At 34.2% G+C, this 22,849-nt stretch overlaps 3 protein-coding genes and 1 non-coding gene across 5 annotated transcripts; 2 read left to right on the plus strand and 2 right to left on the minus strand.

The window, feature by feature from the left end:
• Positions 1-7: 7 nt before the first annotated feature.
• Positions 8-5,948, minus strand: LOC125855433 (kinesin-like protein KIN-7E). Of its 2 annotated transcripts, none has more exons than XM_049535157.1 (14): positions 5,626-5,948; positions 4,619-5,033; positions 4,433-4,522; positions 4,249-4,349; positions 4,032-4,145; positions 3,868-3,949; positions 3,724-3,791; positions 3,570-3,632; positions 3,338-3,462; positions 2,879-3,215; positions 2,365-2,448; positions 1,416-2,276; positions 945-1,261; positions 8-388 (listed from the first exon to the last, which is right to left on the minus strand). In XM_049535157.1, exons 2-14 carry the CDS (start codon positions 4,842-4,844, stop codon positions 76-78), a joined length of 2,781 nt encoding a protein of 926 aa, XP_049391114.1. In that variant the 5' UTR covers positions 4,845-5,033; positions 5,626-5,948; the 3' UTR covers positions 8-75. The 2 variants fall into 2 exon arrangements, with proteins under 2 accessions (XP_049391114.1, XP_049391113.1); XM_049535156.1 differs by having other exon boundaries at positions 5,617-5,882.
• Positions 5,949-8,003: 2,055 nt separating this feature from the next.
• LOC125854484 (uncharacterized TPR repeat-containing protein At1g05150-like) lies at positions 8,004-11,080 on the plus strand. Its single transcript, XM_049534051.1, has one exon. It carries the CDS (start codon positions 8,375-8,377, stop codon positions 10,781-10,783), a length of 2,409 nt encoding a protein of 802 aa, XP_049390008.1. The 5' UTR covers positions 8,004-8,374; the 3' UTR covers positions 10,784-11,080.
• A 1,366-nt stretch (positions 11,081-12,446) lies between these two features.
• Positions 12,447-12,519, plus strand: TRNAE-CUC (transfer RNA glutamic acid (anticodon CUC)). The gene has a single exon. It is a non-coding gene; the product is annotated as a tRNA-Glu (tRNA).
• A 1,306-nt stretch (positions 12,520-13,825) lies between these two features.
• Positions 13,826-18,875, minus strand: LOC125855331 (uncharacterized). The gene is made up of 5 exons (XM_049535052.1): positions 18,355-18,875; positions 17,459-17,851; positions 15,368-15,958; positions 15,068-15,195; positions 13,826-14,103 (listed from the first exon to the last, which is right to left on the minus strand). Exons 1-5 carry the CDS (start codon positions 18,790-18,792, stop codon positions 14,100-14,102), a joined length of 1,554 nt encoding a protein of 517 aa, XP_049391009.1. The 5' UTR covers positions 18,793-18,875; the 3' UTR covers positions 13,826-14,099.
• Between the last annotated feature and the right edge of the window lie 3,974 nt (positions 18,876-22,849).

A 22,849-nucleotide genomic window follows, 5' to 3' on the forward strand; every position in this document is an offset into this window, starting at 1 on the left:
GGGGGGGGTCAATTCATTTTGAAGCTACTACAATGCTTCAAATAATCCTTAAATCTTTTGCTTTAGAAGATCACATTAGGCTTTTCTTGGTTTCCAGCTGAAAGACCTGAGATTTTTTGGCCCTGGTGAGAAGTTGAGTTCAAACATCTCTTTTGGGACTTCGTTTTGTGCTTCGAATCCAACTAATTTTGAGATGAGTGCTGCACTTTCCTTAATGTGATCCATGTCTTTGGTATCTTTCCATAACTGATGACACAGTTGAAGTCTTCTCCTTTTAGTTTTTAGACCAATGCCCTGTTTCTCGTATAAGTTGTCTCTCTCCTTTGAAGAAAGCTTCTTAAGAAGCAACTTGCTCAGCATTTCCCTCTCGCGATTCAGAGCATTTAAACTGTTCGAAAGGATAAGAGTACTTTTGCATCAATATTTTATCACACTTTCAGATAGATGAATTTTACATGCTTGAAATATATTAAAGGAAAAAACTTTGAAATCTACCCTTATACTGTACGAAATATCTTAATCTTACTCCCCACTATATTTTTGGATAATTCATATCCTTGCTGTTAGCACATTGTCTCGTATTTGCCCTTGACTTTAGCAGAGCTCTAATGTTGACTTCACATGTCAAAATACTTCTAGGAAAAAGGTGTTAAGACTCTACTTTTGGTTAAATTACCCTTTGTTATACTTCATGTTAGAACTTTGTTATCATCATGGGCAAATATGAGACGAATTGCTAAGGAAGGGTATGAATGATCCTAAAGTGTAATGGAAAGTAAACGTAAGATATTTCGGATAATAGAAGGGTATTTTTGACCATTTTCCCTATATTAAATTTTTGTCTTGTCTCATTGTTTGTGAAAGTGGGACAAGAACTCAAGACATAGCAGCCCATGCAAGAAATCTCCAAAAACTACAGAAAATAAAAAGATATAAATGAGTACCTTGCTGCCTGTGAGAAAATTTGACCGTCTTTCACAACTTTAGCTCCTAAAGAGAACGCGTTCTTCAGATAGGACAGTCTTCTAAGCTCCACTTCCATGTAAACTGAGTCAGTTGGATCCCCTTTGAAGAGTAGGAAAAAGTATGTTCTGTGAACAAGGGGCACATTGCATGCATTCCATAGTTCTATTATCTCTTGCCTTTGTTTCTCAAATTCCATCCACTGTCTGGAAGGAGATAATTCTGATTCATTCTCTGAATTCAAGGAATCACCGGCAAAGTTTCCCAAGTCCTTGGAGGTTGGCTCAGTATCCTGGACCTAACAAGATAAAGTTAATTTCTTATGATCTCTTAACGAACTTATCAAAGTATGTATATCGGTATACATTAGAAGAGAATTTTAGATTTTTTTTTGTGTTAAGGAGGATGTGCAGTTCTAGCTATTAATCTCAAGCAGCAAATTAGCTACTTACCAAATTATCCCCTGATTGCTTCTCAGGCACAGATTTGGCAACCTCACCCTCTGCACAATTTTTTGTGCCACCTTCACCTGACATTTTGGGTTCCTCAGCACAAATCTTCTCACTGTCTTCACCTGACATTTTGAGCTTTACTTCAATCGTGAAACTGTGGTTGTGTTCTTTTGATAACACCTTAACATTATCAGCCGAAAGCTCCAGCTGAGAAGGTTTCTCCTCAATATCAATCTTTTTAATAGATAACTCTTCCTCAGATTCACTTGATATGTCCCCATTTTCCTTAGTTACTTCAGATCCTTCTGATACTAGCACGTTAATCATTATTGCTTCACTGCTTCTGCTCCTTGGTAAATTATTTGAGTCAGAATCTGTGTCGGAAGAAGAAGAAGAAGAGTGTTCCACGACCAGATTGCTAGTTTGCTTTGGTTCTTTATCGTTATGATCTTTGTCAATGAAACTTGACTCCTGATCTCCCTTTCGAGGTGATGAATGTTTATCAGAGCTTATACTCTTCGTGTTCGAATCCACTTCAACACATTGAACTTCCTTGCAGTTATCTTCCAAATTTTGAACAGTTCTTTGAGAACTGTTTTCCCATCCCTTACATGGATCAGGTCCAAAATATTTCTCAATAAACAGCCTTGGGGAGGTGTCATCACAGAGATACTGATCTTCTGGAGGTTCGGGAATCTGTTCACCTAGCTTGTTAGAATTAAGGCCTTCGTATCTGCCATATTGAGATACAGCGGATACACCATCAGGACGAAAAGGATATACACATTCTGATACTTCTGATGCTGCACAGTCATCCAGCCATTGGGCCTTATCAGGAGATGACACACTACTCAGTTCAGTCTACATGAGAAAGAGAACAGATTAAGCTCCCTGATGTATATTATGAATTGAAAAGTTTATGAGCTCATTCAAGACTAACTACACATACCCATGACCCTGAACTTGGAAAATGGTGAAAACGAGATTGAGCAAGATCACGCTGCTGGGTTAACTCCCTTATTTCTCTGCTCATCTGCATCATCATACAAAAAGGGAATAGGTTATGGATGTCTTGTCTTGAATGAAAGCCACTATACTTAGATCGAAGTTCAAGCAATTGAAGTAAGATAAATATTTAATCATTGAGAAACACTGAATCTGAACTGTCATCTATGACAAATACTAAAGTCCTGCGCCCAAACTGCACCAAAAGGCGGCCATATGTATTAATAGACTCACATGTTTGATGCTAAAACAGTAAGTTTTTGAGATCCATAGCAAACCAAAAGATAAATCATCATTGAGACATTTAGTTTTGGAACAATTCTTGTCTTGCCATGTCTTATAGGCATGATGGGGAAGTCCTAAGAGATCAAAATTAGGTTGAAGAACAATGTATGAAAAGATATTGTAGGATTTTCCCAGAATACTAGTTATTGCAAAGGTTAAGTCACCATTGCTACCTTTTCTATCAGATCCTCCTTTTCTTTCAGAGCCTCTGCAGATCCACCTGAGGCAGCAAGTGCCGATAAACTCCTTAGCTCAGCTTCCAATCTAGCTAATTCTTTTCGTAATTGTTTCACCAGTGCCTTCTCTGACATTACCACGTTAACTTTTGCGTTAGTAATGACATTCTTGGCACAAGTTGCAAACAACAAAGTGTTCCTGGATTGCTCAACATGGCTATGTGCAGGACTCATGGTGCAAATGATGGCAGTTCTGGCATTGCCTCCCAATGAATTCTGTAGTATGCGTGTCAACTTCGAGTCTCTGAAAGGAATATGTCCATTTCCTTTTTTGCTGATAAAAGTACAAAAATATATCGATGAACAAGACTTATTGAAATAGCCTTTTAGTGATCTAAGGAAGAAGCCAAAACAAAAATAAATTTGAAGCTCAGCAAACTGTAGTTATGTGGCAACCTTAATTTGCGAATGACAGTTCCAAGAGTCAGCAAACTGCGATTGATGTGGCTACCTTCTTTCAGTCTTACATTTGCTGACATGGTTTGAGAAGCACGCTCACTTCCAGCAAGATCAACAAAATTCTGCAGGAAAAAGAACAAAATATTGCCCATCAATCATTTTCGTAGGAACTTACAAGGACTCCAATGATCCTTCTAAGTGATGTCCGTGCAGAGGTAATTTTCCTCACCACTGCAGCTGTCAGAGTGCTTGAGTTTAAGCCAACAAATTTCTTAGCGGTACTTTCAACTTTCTGCAAAAAGATCATTTGTCCAAGTTAAGAAAATGATACATTTCCTTTATATATTATTATTCATAAACCATCTGGTAACCAATGCACTAACCAAACGCAGAATCTGGTGAGATCTTGAGCTCACTTCATTGAGAGCAGTTTCTCCTATTTTCCTTTGAGCTGCAAGAATGGTAACAATTGAAGTTATATCATATTAACTTGCTGGAAACACTACATAGCAGTCTCAGCCTTTTACCTTCACATACTGACAGCAGTTCTTTTAGATGGTTCCAGTCCTTCAGTGTTACCTCTGTAAGTTTTTCAACTACAGTCCCTCTCTGTAAACGAAAGAGGTTACTTACTCGCATAATATTGTCTGTGAATAAAACAAAACTTGATCATGCTTAAACATATATTCACCTCTGGATCATCGAGGAGTCTAAGTGGAGTGTCCTCTGGGGTTAGAAGGTCTCTAACAACTTCATTGTATATCTCCATGGCAGAGAATTTTAGTGTAAATTCTCGGTCTACGGTCTAAAAGTTTTTGAAAATAAAAAGGTACCTTAAAAGCATCAGACACTCTGAATTCTGTACAACATAAATAAATTGCATAGGAGAATAGGAAAGGTTTACCCACCCTGCATATATGATCATATATATCTGCTAATGTGTATTCGGTGATTCCAGACATAGTATACGTTTTCCCACTACTTGTCTGTCCATATGCAAAGATACTTGCTGCAAAGACATTTCATACGTTATTACTGTAACATCATTACGTAGGTGAAGAAAATGGACCGTGAACAAGGGTTAGTACTTACAATTAATACCACTAAGAACTGAAAGAGCAACTCCTTTGGCGGCTTCCTCATACACCTGCCTTGTGGAGCAATCATACCCAAATACTCGGTCTGTTCAATTGCATATACCAATTTTAAGGAGGAATCTTTTCAATTCAAAAAATAAAAACACAACGCAAAGGAAAATGAAAATGTGAAGAAGCTTACCATATGCACAAGCAGTTGGAAACAATGAACGCTCTGACATAGAATTTTTATACAAAATTGTGGTGTTATTGATGCATTCCCAATCCGAGACGTCGTTACATGTAATCTCCCTCTCATTCAAAGGTCTCAATCTAACTGCAACAAAAATCTTCTCTTTCTCTTCATGAGCAACTGATCCGTGATCATCACCATATTGAGATGCCTCCTCCCCATACACTGAGCTCATTTTTAGCACCCTCTTCTTTCCCCAGAATCAATGCACTTGAAGAGGACCAGCAAATAGATTATATCAATGAATCACAAATCTTCATATGGTCCCTCTCTTTGTATTAAAAGAGAGGAACTGCCTTATAACCACCTCCCTACCCTCTGTATATGCCTAATTTGATTGAAACCTCGTATATAATCTTCTTATCTGCCAAAATTCAGACAAAATGCAAAAAAACACCTAAAAATGTTTTCTTTAGCTCAGAAAAATGCAATTCTTGAATGCATTCTGTCAAGAACTCAACCCCACAAACTGAGAAAAATAGTAATGGAAATCAAAGCACCTAAAAATGAGTTCTCTAGCTCATAAACATGCAATTCTTGGATGCATTCTGTCAAACAACTCAACCCCACAAACTAAGCAAAATAGTTATGGAAATCAAAGCACCTAAAAATTGGTTCTTTAGCTCATACACATGCAATTCTTGGATTCATTTTGTCAAACAACTCAACCCCACAAACTGAGGGAAAAAATAGTAATAACAAAAACACCTAAAAATGGGCTCTTTAGCTCACAAAACTGCAACTCTTGAATGCATTCTGTCAAACAACTCAACCCCACAAACTGAGGGAAAAAACAGTAACAAAAAACACCTAAAAATTGGTTCTTTAGCTCATAAACACGCAGTTCTTAGACACATTTCATCAAACACCTCAACCCCACAAACTAAACCATAATCATTTACAAAAAGTTCTATATTTTTCAAATTATTGCCAAGAATAATCATCACCTTGCTCACCTTTTGTGCTGGTAGTGGTATTTGAAAATTATCTTTGGCAAACCAAAGTACAGCAATTAAAATTGTGTGGTTTATGCAAGAAAAAGAAGAAACTGTTATGATTTTTTTTTTGGGAGGAGAGGTGAAGATGATGATATTTGCTGTTGTAAAGATAATGGGGTGAGCTGAAAACACGCTAAAAACTCGGAATTTGAGATTTATGGTGGAGAAAATGTAACAAATTTGAGCTGAGAATTTTTCTGCAACGCTCACTATTTTCTGTGTTTGCATTTTTAAGCGATTTGTACGGAACTTTGAAATAAACAGCTACCGCTAAAACAATAACGACTCAACTGGAATTTGTAAGGAATTAAATAAGCACCGTTAGATATGAGAAATTTTTTACATTTTTATCCATTTGCACCATATGGCCTTTTTTTCAAGCTCACTCTTTACATTATGTCCATCTGTTTTTTATTTTCCACTCGGTATTTGACATCACATTAGAATCTCACTAAATTTAAATTTGCGTTAGAAAATTTCATATTGAGGGTAAAGTGCTCTCTCCTCAGAACTCTGATTAAGAATGACAGAGTACTTACCACTTTATCACAATCCTTATTGATTTTTTCAAGGTCACTCTTTACATTGTGTCCATGTTGTTGTTAGTTCATTTGTGGATATATTTAGCACGTTGGATTAATTGGAACATAAATAGAAACCTTAAAAAAGGTTATTTATGCAAATTGTGACTTCATAAATGTTGTGTTTTCTGTTTTTCTTAAGCGGAGGCTTGATCGGAAATAGTTTTACTACCTAGTGTTACAAGTAGGGGATAAGATTTGCGTACATGACCCTTTTTAGATCCCACTTGTAAGACTAAGTTGTTAAATTGTGTTGTTCCAGTGAAACAAAAACTTAAGCATGTTGTATGATCATGATTCATGTAGTTAAAAAGGGGGATTTGAACTACTGGGATTATTTCTACGTCTTGATATGATTTTGGTTCCATTTAAATAAGTTAAGTTGTGGAAATATAGTTTTCAAAGTTATTAATTAGAGTTTTAATTTATGATAAAATTGTCTTGCCACATTATGAATAAATAATGATCAACATTCAACATTGACTAAAAATTATTAGAAGATAGAAATAGGATGAGTGGCAGCCATGAAGTTAGAAGAAAACTTCATAATGTGAGTAAAATTGGAATTAAAGATTATAGATTTGGATTTTGTTCATTAATTCCTCAACTCATCAATCAATATCACTGAAATAATACTAATTAATCAAAACTTTCAAGAATAAGTTAACTACAATAACAAGGTTATGACAATGCAATGTGTAACTTTCAAGGAAAATATAATATTTATATCTCTATATATGTCACTTTTAAATTTGACTTCTATTTTTCAAATTAAACAGCAAATTCAATTCGATATAAGAGTAATCCAGAAATTTTTTGTTTCATTCTCAATGCAAAGGGTAAAATTTATGAAGAAGAAAAGGAACGAGAACTAACTTTTATAAATAAAAGAGAGTTTTCGATGCAAATTTCAATTAATCTTCATGATAGAACTCAAATGAAATAATGTAATTGTTGTATTATTAGGTTCAGTCATTATAACGGTTTCAAACCTACAAACCGTAAATCTTGTCACTATTACAAAATTTCATTCGTATTTAACATTCAATACTATTAATGTGTGTCTTCTTAAGCGTAATCAAAATACATATAATATAATGAAACATGAAAACAATTACAAATGTAATAAAATGTTTTAGAAGTTAAATATGATTCACAAAACATATGACTAAATATGCACACCAAAATAGTAAGAATTATTCACATCGGATATTCACCACAACTCAATAAAATACATAGACTATAACCCTTTGCAAACATGATTATCATTAAATTATACTTCCCTCACAACCTTCGAACTAGGCATATCTTCTTTTTATTTGTCTAATTTAAATTTTATACTCTTTAAAAATAATAATTGATATAAATATTTTATCACGATATTCATATTAATTGATGTTTCATAGAAATTGAGAAATGACTAAACAATACACATTATTAACCTCTTAATTTAAAAAAACCCTAGGTAGATAAACTTTAACCTAACCAAAACAAATAATGCATGACATTGACATGTGTTGTGTTTATTACTAATCATCATTAACTCACATGTTCGCATCTACCAATTAAAATGTAAAATCTCAAAAATCACTTTCTTTCTTTTTCTTCTTTTTAACTAATTGGAGTACCTTTTTTTTTTTTTTCTTTGACAGTTGGAAACTTTTTCTTATTTTAGCCAAACAAATTGAAAAAAGCAAAAAAAAAATTAAAAAATTAAAAATTCTATGATCTTTGAAATTTTCCAGTCACTCTGCCCCACCACCACTCCCCATCATCACAACCAGAAGAAGAACAAAAAGGAAAAAAAAAAAATGTAAACAGAAAACAGTTGTCTTCTTCTTCTTCCTCTTCATCTTTCCCCATATTCTCTTTCTCCAGATCCAAATGCTACCAAAAATTTCATCTTTTTTCAATACCCATTTATCAATTTCTCCCATTTTCCTTAATTTATCTTCCTTTTGAAACCCTAACCCTAAAAATCCTGTCTTTTTTTGCTTTCAGTATAAACCCTAATTTTTACAGATTCTCTACCTTTATTTACCAAGTTTGAATCTTGATTGAAGTTTTCGACACCCAATTACGTGAAAGGTTAGAATTTGTACTTGAATTGGCGTTAATTTTGGAAAATGGCTACGAGGGGAAGCAGATCGGAGAAGGTGAAGAGGATTTTTCAGCAATTTGATGGTAACCATGACGGGGGTCTTAATCGAGAGGAAATGGCAGCTTTGGTGGTCGCTGTAAACCCTAGGGTTAAGTTTAGCGAAGAGCAAATTAATGCTATTCTCGATGAGGTTTTCCGTACGTACAGCGAGTTTATTGATGGTGAAAAGGGGCTTACTTATGAGGGACTTTTGCGTACCTATGATGATGGTGCTGGTGATGTTGATCGTGATTTTGACGCGCTTGGGCTTGAGCTTAAGCCGGAGGATAATGCTGGAACTTCAATTGCTGCGGAAGAGGCTTCGTCGTCGTCGATTGCGGATGAGAGAGTGATGGAGCCGCATAAGAAACAGCGGACTGCAGCTTGGGCAGCTTCTCCGAATCATGGCATTGTGTTTGATGATACTTGGAAGCTTGTAGATGACCTTGAGATATTGATCAAGAGGCTTAAATCGAAACAATCAAAAGATGGGAAGCTGAAGAATGATAATTCTGATGTTTATTCGGAAGGTTGGTCGAGGGAATTAGGGCCTTCGACTGAGATTACGGATAAACGGGTTAATTGGGAGGAGACTGGACATGACTATGCTGTGTTTGTGAAGGAGTTGGGTGTGTTGAGGTCGAGGGCTGATGGGTCGAGGTCAAGGGAAGAAGCTTTTGATGGTCACATGGCAATTGGCAGGGTTTTGTATGATCAACATTTGTTTAAGGAAGCACTGGTGAGCTTTAAGAGAGCTTGTGAGTTGCAGCCTGCTGATGTTAGGCCACATTTCAGGGCTGGCAATTGCTTGTATGTGCTCGGAAGACATAGTGAGTCGAAAGAGGAGTTCTTGCTGGCATTGGAGGCTGCTGAAGCTAGCGGCAGTCAGTGGGCTTATTTGCTTCCTCAGATTCATGTGAATTTGGGAATTGCTCTTGAAGGCGAAGGTATGGTTATTAGTGCCTGTGAACATTATAGAGAGGCTGCTATTTTGTGTCCTACTCATTTTAGAGCTTTGAAACTTTTGGGTAGTGCACTTTTTGGCGTGGGTGAGTATAAGGCAGCAGTTAAGGCATTAGAAGAGGCCATTTATATGAAGAGTGACTATGCTGATGCACATTGTGATCTTGCTTCTGCGTTGCACGCAATGGGTGATGATGATAATGCTATTAAGGAGTTTCAGAGAGCTATTGATTTGAAACCTGGCCATGTTGATGCCTTGTACAATTTAGGTGGACTTTACATGGATATGGGTAGATATCAGCGTGCTTCAGAGATGTACACTAGGGTACTAAGTGTTTGGCCGAATCACTGGAGAGCACAGCTCAATAAGGCTGTGGCTTTATTGGGGGCTGGGGAAACTGAGGAAGCTAAGAAAGCTTTGAAAGAAGCTCTGAAGATGACAAACAGAGTGGAATTGCATGATGCAGTAGCACATTTGAAACAACTTCAGAAAAAGAAGTTGAAGGGGAATGGTGGTGGCAATGGGGAGGAGGCCTTTATCATTGTTGAACCCTCTAAGTTCAAGTCCGTGGGTGAGAAAACCACATTGAGAGCAGATTTATCTACTGCTCTCGATATTAGAAGTTTTCAGAGGATTACTCGTCTTAATCGTTGTGATGTTGATGAGATAAAGAAGGAAATAAATGAAACTGATGTACCAATGTCTTATTCCGGTGGTGTACCTGAAAAGTCAATACGCAAGGCTTCACTGGAAGAGATTCTGCACAGATTGCTTAAATTCTTGAAGCCTGAAACCTTTATAGGTGCTGTTAAAGCCATTAACCAGAAAGTTCTCTCTGTTTTAGATGAGTCAGAATCAGGTCGGCTGGATCTGGGCATGTTCTTTGCTGTTCTTGCTCCTGTCTGTGGAGGATCACCAGACAAAAGAAAACGCATTGCATATGAGGCGCTTTTGTGGCGTCCTGTGAATGAGGGTAGCAGCCAAATAAGGAAAACTGATGCTCAAAGGTACATTAAACTGCTGAGAGCTATTTACATTCCTTCCCAAGGAGCAAGTGAAATGCTAGAAATTCACGGGGAGATGGACACATCATTAGTGTCTTTAGCAGAATTCACTGCAATGTTTGATGATCCTGATTGGGGTTTTGGTATAATGTCCACTTTGCTGAAGCTTGAAATGGGGGATAGGAATCGTCATGGTAGCCATGTTTGTGCAACTTGTCGTTACCCAATCATTGGGTCTCGCTTTAAGGAGATAAAATCACATTTTAGCTTGTGCAGTCAGTGTTACAGTGAAGGAAAAGTACCCCCAACCAGCAAGCTAGAAGAGTACAGATTTAAAGAATATGCTAGTGAAGCTGAGGCAGTGAAAGATAAGTGCATGTGGTTCGGAATCCATTCTAAAGGCTCCTCCTCTCCTGCTGCTTCCTAGCCTAGCGCCGTATGCGTATATGTTTTTTCAGATGTTCAGGGTGTGAATTATATCTAGCTTATGAAACATGTTGCTCCTTGTACAATAATCCTTTCAAGTTGTGACCATCAATTCTTTGTTTAAAAGGCAGTATTTTACTATTTAGGGACTTGTAGTTCTTTGTGGGTTGCCTTTAATCTTCTTTTTTTCCGACTCTTTTGAGGGATTGTATCTCTTGTAAGTTCATCAGTGTAAAGTTCTATGTTCTCCCCTTGATTTTTCATTTTGTAGTATTGAACATGACTATGGATGGATTTTATTGCATTATCCAACAATTGATTCTACTTATTAGCACAAGAGGATTTGTTCATATATTTCTTTAGTATCTGTATCTAAGTTATTTATGAGAAGGTAAATGCAACAACAATAACAATAAACTCGATGTAATACCACAAGTGGAGTTTACGCAGATCTTACGTCTACCTTATCATTGTTTTCGAAAGACGCTCAACTGAAAAGAGTGAGACAATGAAAAAGAGGTAATAGTAACAAATAGCAAAAACAGCAAGATAGATAATAATAACTTTCTATACATAAGTTTCAGTTGCATGGAATATAATTTTTCGACGAAGGAGATTTAATTTTTCTTGGGTCAATGTAGCTCTGTAACTACCTGACAAATGTATATAGGAAGCCATCTTAAAAGGGAATGTTGGTTAAGTGTTTAGCCAGTCTGGACTATACTAATCAAGTTTTTTTTAAAAAGAAGATAGAATCTTAGTATTAAAGAATTGGTGGGTCTGAAGCAACAATAATTAATCAATCAGACAAATGATGAAGCAAATGCACAAATGGCAAATTGTATTGACCTAGTCATTAGGCAAAATATTTATTATTTATTATAGTATAAAAGAAAATGTTTTGTTTATATGTCCTTATTCATTTATTATTTCTTGATTATTTAGATCTACAAAATCCATTTGGCACCAAGATCAAACTTTTTACCCCATTCCATATTTATATTAAACGAATGCAAAGATTTAATTTATATATATACGAATTTCTCACTTAATCATGAAGGTCCGTGGCCTAGGCTGGTTGTCTTGATTGAGCCTACGTCATAATTTGTGACAATGGATTTTTATATTATGCGGCTCCTACTTTAAAAAAAGTGATATATATGATCGTTTGAATTTTTTACGACCAATACTAAATTATTTATTTTGTATAAACACTGAGTGCAATTATGAAAAATTGGTATTATAGTGGAATGATTAGAAATAATACAGAGATAAGTATAAAACTAAGCAGGGACCTAACTATCATTATGAATCATGATAGTTCATGATATTCTTTGTCATTAGACTTTTACTTTAAGGCTTTTCATAAAAGGTATACTAAACGGGGGGAAATGCCTAAATTTGCTCTTTTTACTATTTAAAATAGCTTTATTTCGTCATTTATTAATTATTATATACTCTTGATCCATTTATTCTTGACTTTAACAAATTGTTTCATTTTCTCCTTGATATTAACAAAGCATTAACACAAAATAAATGAACTTCATGCATTCAAATTCTTCTACAAAAATGATCATAATTTGTCATTCAACTTTTGAAATATTGACCTTTCTGATTTGTAGATTATATTCTTTATATAGTAACACTCTATGAAATATTGCAAATCCGTTGTAGTCTAGTTGGTTAGGATACTCGGCTCTCACCCGAGAGACCCGGGTTCAAGTCCCGGCAACGGAATAATTTTTTCTGAATTTTCTCTATACATTTTTTTTCATACATAACTGTCATAAATAAATGAATCATTTAACTCTTAGGGATCGTTTGGTAGAATGTATTAGAAAAAAATTATATGCACTAGCTTTAGTTTTATCATCTAATAAGGTGAGAAAAGGGGAGTAAGGGGTGAAAGAAAAAGATAGGAGATTCTGAACATGACGAGTCTTAAATGGTTCGGGTATGAAATGAAGAGATCAAATGCCCCAATGAAGAGGTGCAAAAGGTGGATTATACGAGGCCTAAGAAGAGTAAGAGGTAAACCAGGAAAAATTAGAGAGAGGGAATTAGCAAGACATGTCGCACCTTCAGCACCCTAAGAACATGATCCTAGATAGAAGAGCATAAAAGTCGAAAATTAAGGCAGAAGGTTAAATCGGAGGAAAACTAGCACTAGAAAGAAGTTGTGTGACAACATGAGCTACTTCTCAAAAATTGTGCATGCAAGAACCATGATTATTTTATCCCTAATGCATGAAACATAACAAATACCAGCACAAGTTAAACCTAAACATCAATTGACAAAACGCACCAACAATCAATACATCACTTCCGCATGCCAATCTTCACTGTAAGGTCAATCATGCACTTTCTATGTATGTTGGTTATTATAGTACTATTCATGGCTACAAAATCGCCATTGTCACCATCAGATTCACCAGCATCGGTGATCTCACAACTCCAGGAAGAAGAGCAGCTCAACAATCACTATGCGTCAATCCAAGAAGAACAACTAAACAAGTTCAAAGACATCACATATCAATTTCAGACAGAACAACACTTCCAAGATTATGGTTCCTTGAGTCCAGCACCATACTTCGGCAGAGGTGACCCAGCTCCCATTCCTCACGGGAGAGGCCATAATACGAAGGAGCGCAAGGCAAAGTGATCCAAACACAGATATTAGTCTCTAATTCATACAAGTATTCAGTAGCAGCAATCATCGTTTAGCTACACTCACATTTATGTGACATCATGGTTATAATGCAAAGTATATGATATGAGGTCATGATGTAAGTAAGAGTTGTAATCTGCTTGATTCAGATTTCACACTTTGTAATGATACCAAATAAATGCAGACAAGTTCATGGTGAACATTAGCTTATGAACAAATTGTCTGTTCATCACAACAGAAAAAGATTCAAGCATATTGCAAATATAGCTGAGCACTAGAAGAACAGAGAACTCCCAAGGATCCAATTCACAGGAATCTAACTCGATTTAGAATTAAATGCAGGACATGAATTTTGCTAACTGTTAAAAACTCCAATACATAGAATGTCCACAAGTCTGCATATTCCACCAATTAAACCGTAAATATTCATCAAAATTGCAACTCTGCTTGACCATGCACATACGTTATGTAACTGAGAACTGTTTCGAGGATCTATCATGTATTATATACCATCTAAGAATAGAAAAGCTTTCGAACATCGTCTTGATAATTGAAGAACATGTCAACAAAAAGCTCTCATTTTGGGTGCAATAGAGGATCAACTACAGCTGCAAAGGCTTTGACTTTAAAGTACACAACCAAAATAATGTCACCTGTGAGAAAATAAACAGACCGAAGATTCTATCAGTTTTCTTTTCAAACCACAAGCTACTCCACTGTTAAATGCAAAACACAACCAGATATTTCATAAGTAAATTACCATCAGGAAATTTTGAATTTTGAAGCCAACAAAAAACTACATTCAGTACCTTCTTGTTTAATTATTGCTTTGAGTTAAAGGGGCAAGAAAATAGCCATTAAGACATAATATAATGGATTGCTAGTTGAGAATTGGATTTGGATTGCTAGACCGTAGACGAAATCTTCTTTAAATGTTACCATCTAGCTAGTTGTCAGGTTACATGTCAAAAGCGCCTAGAGTTAATGGTGTCTGGTTTTCATGGTTCTTTTTAATGAAGATCTGGTTTTCATGGTTCTTAACATTAACCAAGCATTTCAAACTTCATGGTTTTTTGGTTTGTTGACAGAGGAACTGCAATGCTGTAGTGAATTAAAGTTTCTCTAGCTTAGAACCAGTAAACGTGGGAGCAAGAGTATTTAGAGTTCTTGAACTAGCCTGCGGAACACCTCTTTGCAATTGGGGAAAAAACAATGAGCTTAACACCAAACAAAATTTCAAAAATATAAGCCTGATACAAGGGGTTGTGAACACTAACTCAAAGACAGCAATTTTTCTATCAGAAAGATATAATTTCAGCAACGATGACGTAGAAGAAATTGATTAGAAAGACGTTGGAATTTAATGGGAGAAAGAAGGAAGAAATTGTCTATGAATAGGACATGGGACTCTAGTGATTGCACCCCCTAAGGCAAAGCTGAACAAAGCACCAAGCATCCAACCAAAACTTCATCCAACGCCCTAGCAACTTACTCACTTTTCCATCAGACTTGCAAAACCATGGAGACACATGACTTCTCCCTGAATTCAGACTTACAAAACTACAAAGGCATGTATATGTTGCCAGATTTTGACACAAATTCTGAAGAGATACTCACATGAGATGTATGGCAGATGGACCGGTAAAAGCAGCAACCTTCTGGGCACGCTGTGCTTCACACTTGTATAGCTCCTTCGTTTCTTTTTTCATACGGCGCGCCTCACGCCGTTCTTCCTTCACAGCAGCCTGAAAAGGTAGAACCTCAATGTTAAAATATTATATCAGATGTTTTATGTACGATTGAGAAGAAAAAATAAAACCAAAAGGACTAGGCAAAGTAAAACGAGCTCAGCAAAGGAGAGAGATATCGAGCAATACAATTCCACAATAAAAAATATTGATATACAAAACCATTGACCTTTCTTTCTTTCTTTTCCTCCTTTGACTCTTGACCATGTTGCTTTCTTTTGAGCTGCTCCTTCATTGAGTTGTCCTTTCCCTCCTTTTCTGAACCTTGCTTTTTCTTATCCTCCTTTAGCAAGGCATGCTTTCCCTTGCTAGGCAAATAGTCTACAGGAAGATTTGCTTTTCCTTTGAGGGATATTATAGGCGAAGCTTCAGAAATAGCAGGGAGCAACTTTTTTCTCCTCGCTTCAGGAGCTACAATTTTTCCAGGGTGGTTATCAAGATTTGAATACGTTGACACTATAGTTTCACAATCCCATACTTCTGAGTCACTGCTGCTTTCATCAAAAATAGCTGCTTCTTCCTCTGGACCTTCATTTTCATACTTCTCTGCATATTCTCTGCACCTGTTTATGACATCAGCTTCAGGTTCAAGCAATTCTGCATTATCTGGTCCATAATTATTGAGTTCCAAGCCATCAATGGCACACTCCTTAAATGCATGATTAAGCTTTTCTGCAAGGGATTCGTGACATTCATTTTCCTCAATCATATCACCATCATATTCTTCTTCGGTATCAGATCCATACTCTTCAAGTTCAAGCTGAGAAGATGAGATGCAAGACAGAGACAAGACAACTATCAATCAAAAATATCAATAAAGAAGAACGGACATTATCTTAATCATGAAGAAACAATAACAAATGTAAAATTATCAACTCTCTAGAGTCTAGTGAATAAAAAACTTACAAGAGACTTAACAATTCTGGAGAGTAGTGTTAAATTTACAAGGAGAGCTACTATAAGCAGACTATCATATTCTTCTACCTAAAGACAAGTAGACTCAAAATCTAAACAAGGAAACATCATACAAATTAACAACCTAAAAAAGCAAACACTGCAGAAAATACTACAAAAATACTTATTAATCAAATTACTATACACATTATAAGCTTATGCAATTTCCCTAAAACCAAGAAGCAACTTAGAACTGAAAATAAAAAATAAACCTAAACATACAAATTAACACATGCTTATGGCTTCATTCAATGATGCAAGACAAAATATTTCCTCTTTCAGCCCATAACAACTAATAAATTTTTTCAAGCCCAATGATGATGCAACCATGGTATGAAACCAGTCATCAGAACAAAAAGCTCGAGGAATGAGTCTAACAGCTTGCTGAAAAACAATAGATTAAGCAAAGATAAACGGCATGAAAATCCATATAATCTATTGGATAATAATAGTTCAAAACCTAAATGTATGTACTACTTAGAAGTCATTTTGAGGGAAAAGATAAGAGCTTTAGTGGAAATACTTAATACTTATAAACACAAAGACTCAAATAATTCCATTCTCTGCTAACCTTTGTTTTATCAAAAAAATAATATTTCAACTCAATTTCAGCTGAAAACATGCCATTTGTACGTGTATCTGAAGTTGTATCAGTTGACACTGATAAAGGATAGTAATAGATCTTACAAGCAATTAGCCCTGTAAGACACGCAAAAGGTGGCTTAGATTGCCTCTATTATCGAGCAAAGCACCAGGAGAAAAAGAACTTCAAAAAGAAACAATGTCTTGGAAAAATATTTTTAAAGCAGATGCTGCAAATTCAGACCTAATGGGGTGGCCTATCTATCAAAGATAGAAACTTGCGCACACCTCCACTATTCTACAATGCTCCTCAGCCTCCCAAACTATGACTAGGTAAACCCCATCTACCTAAGACAAGGGAAGAGCTACCAAATACCTGTGCTAGTTGCAAGATAGAAACATTTTCTTTTAGAAGGAAAATTTGAGCTTGACAAGTGTGAGGTAGATATTAGAAAATATTTCAATGAGTTGATTGAGGTGAGCACCAAATGGACTGGAACCACATTACCGGAAAAAAGGCAAATTAGACCAATTCATTTAACATGGGCTGATGTCCTCTTTTAACACACTTATGGTCACTTTAGCCTCTTCTTTTCTTTTCTTTTTTTGGGGGGAAGTAATTTTTCTCTCTCTTAAGTTGTCATCGGGCTTGTAAAAGTTCCCGTGAAGAAAACTATAGATTTGAACAAAAAGAAAAGAAAATATAGGAGAACAAACGGCTTACCATATCAAACTGTTCATCCAGAGGGCGGCGTGCTCTTGGCTTCTCTTCAATAGTCGCAAATTTGGCCTCATTTCTCTGCACATGTCCAGCCGTATCATTGCTTCCTAGTTTGTCAACGTCTGATCTCTCTAGCAAGCTTAAATTCTTGTCAAGTTCCACAGTATCTGCCTCATCGGGTAGGTTTGCCGTGATAACAAAATCTTCTTCCAACTCTAAATCCTCCTCATCAGACCCAAAACGTGACAAATCACTGTCATCTAGCAAAGCAGCAACTTCAGGATCCACTGCCTTCTGAACTCTTACCCCTACCGTCTTGGCTGCCACATTGTATACATATTTCTCATTGGAATCATCATCCACTTTTGCAACCGCAACTCTTGAAGCATCATATGCCTAACCAAAACCATAAATTTGTTAACTAGAAAAGATAAGCCACAAAGCTACTGTCTTTAAAAATTATTAATCAATTCTTTGTTTTCCCTTTCTTTCAATAAGTATACTGACAAGAACATATACTTCACCAAATCCAAAATAAAATACTGAACCAACGTAATCATTATGATGAATTATACTCAAAAAGGATTTGTATACACCGCCAACTAAAAGGGAATTGAGGCATAGTTGATTGTATCACTATACTAATTCAACCAAAGCTGAAATCCTAATACTACTTCCATATAATACAACTAAAAATCTACAACAATTAGACCTCAGTTCAAACACGCTGGGGTTGACTAAATATTAATCCTTAGTGTTACTCCATTGAAATTCATATACAAAAACAAATAATGCTAATTCTATAAAATTATGACATAGAATAATACTAATTCAATCAAAGCTAACATTTTTAGGAAGAAAAAGTAAATACAATACAAAAATTCATAGAATTAACAAACCTTAACATCACGAGGAAGCTCATTAAACTTAGCTTTAGGATTCTCATAATAAGCAGAGCCTCCACCAGTATTCTTAATCTCCCTCAAGTGATGTAAGTAATTATACCCATCATCAGGAAACCCTAGCTCCAATATCTCCTTTCTAACATCATCAGGTAACAGCACAGTTTGATTTCCGGTACCCGAATACCCAGCTGCCCACCCATTGTACTCCTCTTCATCTTCCGGAGCATCCGCGTATATCGAATTCGGGTCATCTGGGTTAAATTGATCGGCGGAGTGAAAGGCGTCGACTGAGTAGGATGTATTGTTGTCAACTCTGACGAACACTCTGTCAGCGCCGGAGGACCCGGATTCGTAAGCCGGATCCGATGAATCACAGGCGAATAACTGAAAAGTAGCTGATTTCTTCTTGTCGATGAACTTTTTCTTCCCCATTGTTATCGAAAAAAAGCAATCGCCGGCACAGATAGTGTTTTCTGAAACTCGATTTTAGCTAGTTTGTATGTAGAAGAAGCTTTATGTATGCTAAAACCCTAAAACCTAAGTTTGTCCAGATACGTTCATAATTACTACAGTAATTTATAAAATAATTATTATATAATTAAATAAAACGTAAATATGTTCTTTAACTTAACATCGGTTAGCATTTAGCACTTTTAATTTTAATTGTACACAAATAAATACTTAAACTTGTATAAAATTAAACAAATAAACATATATAGTTTACATGATAATTTACATTCTACGTGACGTAATAGAGAAAATGACATAAATAGTTTCTTAACTATAGGAGTAGGTCTAAAATGGTTCCTTAACTATACACTTAACGAATTTAGTCTTTTAACTATTCAAAAACTTTACAGTTTTAGTCTCTTAACTATACACTTATTGGTTTTAGTCCCTTAACTATAAACTTACCGATTTTAGTCCTTTTAGTATTCAAAAACTTATCAGGTTTGGTCTTTGTCCATTTTTTTTAATACAAATAGCTTAGATTTATACTAACCGAAATTTTTGTGAAATTAAATCTTTAACCCATTTTTTTATGTTGTTTCTCTATCCCCGTCCTTTTTTCTTCAAACTACTCTTATGAAAAGAACAATAATGTCAACGATTCAAAATAAAATTAATGAGGAAAGAAGATATAAGTTCTAATTTTATTCAATGGAAGATAAAATTAAGCACTTGAATATGCTAATCAGTGGAGATTTTATTTTATTTACGTAAAATAAAATGAATAGAATAATAAAATTGATCTATTTAAAAAAAATTAAAAAATTGCAAATCTACCATTTTATAAATTTCAATTTATGAAAAATAAAATAAAAATCGTTCAATGAAGTTGTTGGAGTACAACCTTTGGATTTAACGCGTAATAATTTTTTATCTTTTTATAATAAAATTTAATATATTCAAGTCATTAGGAGCAATAATATGCTTCATTTTATTCTCTGTTAAATAAAATTATGAGTTATATTTTCTTTCCTCGTGAATTTATTTTAAATCGTTGCGGTTAAGATTTTTCGCATAAGGTTAATTTGAAGAAAAAATAGTGAAGAGAGAGAAACAACAGAAAAAGTTGCTAAAAGATTTAATTTCTCGAGGCATTGATTCTGTTAATATAAACCTAAGCTATTTGTATTAGAAAAAAATGGACAAAGACCAAACTCGATAGGTTTTTGAATACTTAAAGGGCTAAAATCGGCAAGTTTATAGTTAAGGGACTAATACCGATAAATGTATAGTTAAGGGACCAAAGTTGATAAATTTTTGAATAGTTAAAGGACTAAATCCGTTAATTGTATAGTTAAGGAACCATTTTAGACCTACTCATATAGTTAAGAGACTATTTATGTCATTTTCTCTGACGTATACTACATGACAATTTGTGTTGTATATATGTAGTGTTCTATGTGACAACTTAATTTTAAACAAGTTTTAAAAAGTCATTGACAACTTTTTAATAATACATACTAGTAAAAGAAATTATGAAGTATATTGATGATATATGGAGAAGCCTATAACTTTTTATTTAGTGGCTAAAAAGGAATATACAGTATATATTTACATTTACAAAATCAATTAGAAGAAAAGTTGCAATTTAACTACAAATATTAGTTAAACTAACTTTTAAAAGTAAAATATGACAATTATTTATTGACAATCTAATAGACATTATTTTTTATTTTTTTAGGGCAAATTACAGAAATCACATACTTTAAAGGGAGAATTACAATTTATCCCTTAAAAGTTTATAATTACAAAAATCCCTCAAACGGATACAATAATATAAGTGTTGATACATTAATCTGATGCGCGAGATACATTAATCGTTAAGTAAGATACATTACATTTTATACATGATACACTAATCTGATGCACTGATACATTAATCTGATGCGTGAAATACATTAATCTGATGCATGAAAATGAGGGATTTTGGAAATTTGTAAAACTTATAGGAAATAATGGTAATAAGTAAACTAAAAGGTGGCATTTATGTAATTATATAAATTTGGAACAAACCACATCAAAATCCTTGAGCCGAACACAACTCAAGGTATCATAGGCCCAAAATTTTTAAATCCAAACAATTTGTAAGCCCACTGATGGCTCATTTGATACTCCTAGAATCCTACTCTCTCTCTTTTTATTTTGTTTTATTAATATAATACGAAATAAATTGAATTAAATGGCAGTAATAAATAACCTGATTTTTTTAAATCTAATTCTTCCTTCTTTATTTTTTCTCCCCATTCAAAAATAAGAGATATTTTTTTTTATTCATTTTTTGCCTAAAGAGCCTATTCTGATTGGTAGAACTTTGATTCAAAATTATTATACAAAAAAATTATCTTTTGATATTGTTTTATGAGAAAATTTTAGTAGCTTAGTCGGTTGAGATACATAAACAAAGCAATCATAGCAGATACATGTACTTATAACAATGTGTATATTATTATTATTATAAATAATTATAATAAAAACTAATACTAATAATTAAAAAAAACAATTAATTTTGCAATCGACTAGCTTTTAAAAAAATCACATCTAGAGGTTTAAATTTTCACTCTGCGTAGAATCTATGCGGTAGATCAATCAAGATATCAAAATTTCGGTTACAAATAAATTAATCCTAGTTGAGCATAAAACTAAAAGTAATTGAAGATAGTACCCAATTAATGATTAAATATTGCAAGCCTAATAAAATAGGATGGGAAGAATACAATTAATGTGTAGAACAGTATTTGTAAAATCTGTTTTTCCTATTTTCATTAAGAAGATTATTTTCCAAATTTTTAAACAACTTAATTTTTAACAAAAATATCTTTTAAAAATTTTAAAGATGTTTTTTTAAAATAAAATTTCCATCAAAAGTCTCAGAAATATGGAAGAGATCGGCCAAGAACATAAGGCATTGAGAAGTGACAATACTTATATTATTATTATAATTAAACAACCAAACAAAAAAAATGCAAAAATATAAAGAAAAAGTTCAAACTAAGATAATTAAACTTCTACAGTTGTCCTTCAACATGGTAAACACTTCTCATCATTCTGACTTGGCTAAAAAGGAGATGTTGTCATTCTTGAAATTATCATACGCATGCACAATTTCCTCACAATCTTTGAAATTATCATACGCATGCACAATTTCCTCACGATCTTTGAAATTATCTACTTCTAAATAATAAAACAAGATCATATAAAAATGTAAAGAAAAAAGGGAAGGATAACAAAATATCATATTTAGTTGGATGACAGGGAATTCCTACCGATATTGCAAGGGTTAAGCCCAAAACTATGGTCCTCAAAACAAAGCGATGGTGATTTTTCTCACGATTTTCAGAATTATCATACGCATTATGTACAATTTCCTCACGATCATTGGAATTATCATACGACTGAACAATATCCTCACAATCTTTAGAATTATCCTTCTTCCGTTGTTCTGCCATACTTTTTTAAAAAAAAGATATATGCTTAGATTTGTCGATGGATAGGTATAGTATTTCTCTTCTATGAAAATATCAAGTATATATAAAAGAAAAATTAAGTCCTAGTTGAATTAAATAAGTGACAAATCAAAATATACAAGAAGATTCATGTTAAAACACTACTTCTTCATATGAATGATGAAAAAAAGAATTATTATTATTAGTAATATATATATATATATATATATATATATATTAAAAGTCATTGAAAATGTTGTTTGAACCTCTTACCCTTCATTAACTATACACAAAATTGTCATTTACTAGTTTTTTAATATTTAATAATTTAAAAAATTAACCAAAATTAAATTTATTAAGACTTTAAAATTAATAGTTTAATTTTACAAGAAAATTTAATCCTACTCAAGTGCCAATTTTAAGTCCCAATAATTCTTAAAGTTCAAAAGATATTAGTTTGACGTGAACTAAACAACATTGAACCTATAGCTTATAATTTGTAGTTTATTTAAACATATGTAATGTTCTAATATAAA

The sequence above is a fragment of the Solanum stenotomum genome, chromosome 2 (assembly GCF_019186545.1).
Source record: "Solanum stenotomum isolate F172 chromosome 2, ASM1918654v1, whole genome shotgun sequence".
Taxonomy (NCBI): Eukaryota; Viridiplantae; Streptophyta; class Magnoliopsida; order Solanales; family Solanaceae; genus Solanum; species Solanum stenotomum.

Bases quoted from the DNA above. Each gene is read 5' to 3' on its own strand.
- LOC125855331 (XM_049535052.1), bottom strand. From the start codon at position 18,792: ATGGGGAAGAAAAAGTTCATCGACAAGAAGAAATCAGCTACTTTTCAG. The intron at 15,959-17,458 runs GTAAGCCGTTTG...TCATCTTCTCAG, and splicing joins TGGATGAACAGTTTGATATG to CTTGAACTTGAAGAGTATGG. The intron at 15,196-15,367 runs GTCAATGGTTTT...CTACCTTTTCAG, and splicing joins AGGAAAAGAAAGAAAGAAAG to GCTGCTGTGAAGGAAGAACG.
- LOC125854484 (XM_049534051.1), top strand. From the start codon at position 8,375: ATGGCTACGAGGGGAAGCAGATCGGAGAAGGTGAAGAGGATTTTTCAG.
- LOC125855433 (XM_049535157.1), bottom strand. From the start codon at position 4,844: ATGAGCTCAGTGTATGGGGAGGAGGCATCTCAATATGGTGATGATCAC. The intron at 4,523-4,618 runs GTAAGCTTCTTC...GCAATTGAACAG, and splicing joins TCCAACTGCTTGTGCATATG to ACCGAGTATTTGGGTATGAT. The intron at 3,216-3,337 runs GTTGCCACATAA...TACTTTTATCAG, and splicing joins ACTGTCATTCGCAAATTAAG to CAAAAAAGGAAATGGACATA.